The sequence below is a fragment of the Gossypium hirsutum genome, chromosome D06, assembly GCF_007990345.1.
Source record: "Gossypium hirsutum isolate 1008001.06 chromosome D06, Gossypium_hirsutum_v2.1, whole genome shotgun sequence".
NCBI lineage: Eukaryota > Viridiplantae > Streptophyta > Magnoliopsida > Malvales > Malvaceae > Gossypium > Gossypium hirsutum.
In genome coordinates this window covers 7,611,541-7,617,476 of record NC_053442.1, presented here as the reverse complement: position 1 = coordinate 7,617,476, position 5,936 = coordinate 7,611,541, and the positions used below count along the sequence as shown (strand labels likewise).

At 30.7% G+C, this 5,936-nt stretch overlaps 1 protein-coding gene across 1 annotated transcript; it reads right to left on the bottom strand.

Annotated features, from left to right (window-relative positions):
* Positions 1–4,151: 4,151 nt before the first annotated feature.
* LOC107900314 (protein RGF1 INDUCIBLE TRANSCRIPTION FACTOR 1) lies at positions 4,152–5,606 on the bottom strand. The gene is made up of 4 exons (XM_016825962.2): positions 5,523–5,606; positions 5,151–5,396; positions 4,870–5,010; positions 4,152–4,789 (listed from the first exon to the last, which is right to left on the bottom strand). Exons 1-4 carry the CDS (start codon positions 5,532–5,534, stop codon positions 4,442–4,444), a joined length of 747 nt encoding a protein of 248 aa, XP_016681451.2. The 5' UTR covers positions 5,535–5,606; the 3' UTR covers positions 4,152–4,441.
* Between the last annotated feature and the right edge of the window lie 330 nt (positions 5,607–5,936).

The window sequence follows — 5,936 nt, the reverse complement described above, 5'->3', positions numbered from 1 at the left end:
CCACACAATCATGTCTTTGCTCCACATAGGCTAAGCCTTGTCACACGGCTTGGCTACACGGCCCTGTGACCCCTATTTTTCAGTTTTTACCCCATTTTCATCCTTCGATTCAATTTGATCCTTGGTTGTTTCTCAACCACTTTTAATGCTATATAGGTTCGATTTAAGTTCTGTGTTATTTTGAATGACATGTTGATTGAATGATTTTATTAATGGTTGATTTAAAAAAAAATTTAATTGAAATTATATATGTTTGTTCTATTAATGATTGTAACTTCCTGTAACCCTAATCCGATGGCGAAGATGGGTGAGTGGCATTGCAACATTAGCCCGAGATTTTTAAAACTTTACAATTTGGTCCTATTAGAGTCAACAAAAGAGCTTTCGTAAGCTCAATTAAGACTCGAATTTAATTGTATATCATAATCTTTGAGTGTTTACGACATGATTGATTATTTGAGGGATTTATTTATGATATAATTGATCTGTAATTTTGAAAATATTGCAAATTAGTCATTGTCCAATTCGTTGTTGATTCTAGAGCATACGTAGGCTCATATAAGCTCAAGAAAGGTTGTATTGGGTGATTATGAATTGAATTTACTATAATTGTATGGTTTATATTTAATTAGATTGTTAATTGTTTGTATTTACTCCGGTAATGTCTGTAGCATTATGTAGCTCAGGTCTGGCGACCAAACCGAGTAAGGGGTGTTACATTTACCCTTATTGATGTAACCAAGTCCTCTATGGTCTAGTTCCAATCTCCTTGAAGCCAAAATTTCATCAAGTTTCTCATTTTGGCCTTGAAATTTCTTCAAAACTGTATTCGAATAAGCTAACTCGTTCTTGATAGTTTTTAAAGCATCATCCTTTTCTTGAACCATGATTTTGAGACTTTTCCTTTCTCCTTTGGGAATGATAACTTCTTCCCTCAATGATCATTTAGTTGGTAAATCACTCAGTGAATGATTTTATTCAATAATCATCTGAATTACTTATTTGCTAAAGCCCAATTTACCCTTACAACAATGGTAATTGCAGCCTCAACAATGAACCCAATTGTTACAATCTCTCACCCCAAACAACCTCGCTTACTACAAGGTTTACTCTCCAATAAACTCCTAACACAAAAGTGCAAAAATACAAAGCAAAAATATCAATAAAACACTCGACAAAAGCACTCAAGATTCACACACAAATGCGTGGCAATGCAGCCTTTTTGCAGGCTAAAAATTGGGGAGCTTCTCCAAGTTATTTTGATGAGATAAATATCCACAAAATATTCTCTTTTAATTTTCGAAAATGCTTCCTCTCCATGCAAATATGATCAGCCTTATCTTTAAGGAAAATAAAACGATTTAAGCCCTAATGGATAAGGATAACGTTTACATCTCTTCTCTCTTCTTCCATTTAAAATTCAATCCACCAAAGAGAATATTAATTGCAGCTTCAATTCGAGAATCATTTGTTAACAAAAAACTAACCAAAATAAGCCAAGTAAAAAAAATACCACCAAACTCATTGTCTGAGTGTTGTCCTAACTTACAATCCTAAGTAGTATTTGAACAATGAATGAAAGATAAAAATGAAAATTGCCTTCCAAAATTCCGTTTCAAACATACTATTATACTATGACAAACATTTTATGATTATTTTGATTATGAGTTAACCATGTTGGTTCAGTTAAAAAAAGGATTGCACTGCTCCCTGCTGATAATTTAAGTTTGGTTTTCTCAAGCACTAGTACAAGTGAACCAAGTTTAAAGCTTGATAAGTGTGGTAGGGTTTGACCAGTCAAAAGTTCAATTTTAAAAACTCTAAACCCACTGTCCGAGAAATGAAAGCCCTCCCTCTCCCATTCACATTTCAGACAATGATTTTAATATTTATCATCAACTTGAGATGTAATAAACAATAAAACTTCATGTGCTTCCTTTCCCCACACACACATAGTTTTCATGGGAGCTGTGATTACCTTCGGATATTTTGTACAACTTATTCTACATCTATAACCCTTTTTTCGTAGAAAATTTTTTAAATTAACGTTACTCACTGTTGGATAATATAATTCGTTTTTTTAGAATTTGAATATTATGGATTAGGTTCTATCTGCAGCGAATATAGAGTAAATTCGGATATTAATCTTTTTATATTTATTATCTAAGGTTGTATTTTTTTTTGAATAAAAGATTCAAATCTCTTAATACAGTTACATTGTCCGAATACAACTTAAACTTACATCTTGAAGACAATGTAACTTACCTTACTTACTTGACATCTTTTGATTCTTTAAACAAATCTTTGAGAATTTTTAGTAGCACTTTATTAAAGTCAAAACATGGAGAAAATCAAGTCAAGGCAATATATATATATATATATATATTTTAAAGACCTTAAATGTTATCGAATTTCTTTAATCAAAGAAATTTGTTTTTTAAAAAAGAATATCTCTACTAATTCTATTCCATATTGAACCCTTTTTTGAGCTGCATTCAAGGAGCGCCAACTTAACTTGTCTTATTCATGTAAGAGACTTATTTTAGTGTCAATTGTTCTTATTATTTAATCTATAATTAGGTTTTTAAAAGGAAAGTCTTATGGAAAAACTTATCTAATTAATATCTAGTAGTGAGGTTACAACTTTGTAATGAGTTAAACTTAAATCATGTTTTATGTGGATTACTTTCTGAGTAAGGCATCATGGATGTAAGTAATTTTAATTCTATAATTATTTTGTATAATTGATTCAATTAAACAACTATTTGCATGATGAATCCTCGTCTGAAAACCAAACACATAAATACTCAAATTTTTTTTTGGTGAATTTAAAAACACAACTAAGCTAAATTACATAAAAAAGACTAAGGAATATGAATACTCCTTTCCTTATCTACTTCAAAAAACTCAAGTATTTCTCTTGAAAGCTGTGAAGCCAGAAATTTTTTTTTAGGGAGGTGAAATTAAATTGTAATTTTTATTATAGTAAAAATGTAATTTTTAAAGGATTAAATCAAAATTTTATCATTTTTATGGGGGAAAAATGAACTTTACCTTTACTAATTTAAAATTTTACAATTTTTAGGGACACAAAATAGAAAATTCCAGAGGCCCTGCCAGCCCCCTAGATTCTCCCCTGATTGGAGGGGGTGTCAACCAATTGTAGATCCTCCTTTTATGCAAAGGCCAGTTTGGCTAAATGATTCGCGCTTTGATTATGCTCCCTAGGAATGTAGCGTAGTATCCATTATCTTTCTTGAGACAGTATTGGATGTATTCTTCTAATCAGAGCAGAATTTGAAGTCTTCGAAGTACTTCCATATATAGCTTTAATAACCTCTAAATTATCTGATTGAATTATCACCTTATTATGACTATAATATTTATTTTTATTTGTTCTCAGAATGCAATAAAAATAAAAATGTAACAATGTTGTTTTTTTGACCTAATAGTATTTTTTAAATTGAAAATAATCATTCTAGAGTTTCATATGCAACAATTTTATTTTAAAATTAATTATATTGTTGATTCCGATGCATTAATTATATATGAATGACCATTTTATTCATATATAAATTTCCATATTTAGATAAATTTGCATTGACAATAATTTTGTAGTTGTTATATAATAAATTTCAAAATATTAACATATTCATAATAACAAGTAAAATTTCCCTTCCATTATGTTCAATATTTTTCTTTAAAATTTTATTTTAGCTTATATGCCTATATACAAAAATAAAAAATATGTAATTACCATATTTATCATTCCATATAGCCAATTAATTAATTATTTTGAAAACTAATTTGTAAACTACCATAATTCCATCTAATACTATTTGAGTTAGGATTAAAATTTCGAAATTTAAAAATATAAAGATTAAAATTGATCCATTCATATAGTAGAATAGTAGAATTGATCAAATTAAAGCACATGAGCTAAATCCACGACATACGCTAATAACAAAATTGGATCAAAATATTATATTTCAAAACCAATTAAAACCCACAACCTTCTTCAGCTAATTCACCTAATACTCAATCACTTATCTTGGAATATTTATGAATCTAGCCCTTGACATTCGTATGACTAGGTAATAGTTGAAGCATGAAAAATGTGCTATATATACGTGAGAGAGGCTTAATAGCAGAGGAATAGAGAGTTGTCCCATTTATCCGATTAAACATATATATATCGTAATGAGAAATGAAAAAAAAAAAGTAAAAATATTGTACAAACACTTAACTTGGAACTTGGAATCACGTGATGCCATTAAGACAAAACCCTCCGACCAAGTGACTAAATTAATTTAAAAACATAGATAGAAAGAGAGAGACAGAGAGGTTAAAGCATTTTGAAATTAATAATGGTTCAGCTTCAGTCAAAAATATCAAAACTAAACTATTTGATTTTGATTTTTATTCTATTTTAATATTTATTCTAACATAGAGGAGATCTATGAGGAATGCCTTTCCTTCTACTCATGCTTGAAGCAATTTCCTCATCTGAAACCCTATTAGCTGATGATCTCCACAAATATAGCCCACTTCTTTTCTTCCTAACAATCTGATCAGAACTGTATGCCATGCTCATGCTCATGCTCTCCGACCCTGACGACGACCAGCTCATTGGCTCATCACTGTCCACTACTGTTGACTGTGCTGTCTCGTTTGCCATTTCTTCCTCCCCAGTCTCTTGGGGAATTAGGAAATCTGGGCTCAGTGTTAAAGTTTTACATTTCCTTAAGAATGGCGACAAATCTTTGTAATGTTTCAGCAGAAAATCCACCTGATTATAACATAAGAACTCCATCATTTTCAAACACACAATTTAAATGATTTAAGCTAATTCAAGTGAGTCCTATATACCTTGCACCCCAGGGAGCAATGGATAAATGGTTCTTGGAGACTTCTATCACAAGAAGTACAATAGTTTACAGCTCCTTTGAATTGCCTGTTTTGAGGTCTCTTTTTGATAAATACCACCTTAGCACTGTTTATAGTATAGGCCTAATCCAATTAAGGTCATCATTATCAATGAGCAACACATATGAACTGAATTTTCAAGAAATTAAAAGAAACTGTGGGAAAAAAGAAGAAGAAGCAAAATTTGAACTTCATTTAGTTCTTGTGTGAAATAAATGACAAACCTGGACATTAGAGCAATCTATAAGCTTCTGAAGATCTTCCAATCTGACAACATCATGATATACGTAGCGACGAACCTGAAGAAGCCTGTGGAAACGATGTGAGGGTATGCAGTGAGGGCAAATACTGACGCAACAATCCAAACAATACACGTTCTTTTCGTTCTTCTTTGCAGTTTCATGGTAACAACACCCAACAAAGAATTTCTGGGTGTAGAGAGCTTCTAACCATGCAGGCTTTTGAATTCCCTAAGCACCACCACAAATAAAATAAAATAAAAAACCAATACCCAATTAAGCCATGAAATTCTATAAACCCTAAAACCAGACAAGAATTTTGTTAGAGAGAAAGAGAAAAAGGAAAAGAAGACCAACCATAATCACCATAAACACTTTAAAGCAGGCCTCTCCTTGAGCAGTACTTATCAAGACAGTGGAGTTCAGAGGAGAGAGAGAGATATTGATATGAGTATTTATGGAGGTTCACAAGAAAAGAAAGGGTATATATTTATTCCTTGGGGACATACACAACATTTTGTCAATTGGTGGGTTAATTTTATATATAATTGATAATTATAAAAAGATTTAATTCCGCCAAAAGTCCCTAAACTATAATTCTGGTTCTAATTATATCTTCAAATTATCAAAGTTATATCAATAATATTTTTTTGTGATTAAATCATTAATTTAACTATTAAATTAGACGTCAGGTCGTATTTGACATAATTTAAAATAAAAATTTTAAACAAAAAAATAGATATAATAAAAATCTTGATTTTGAGTTTTTCA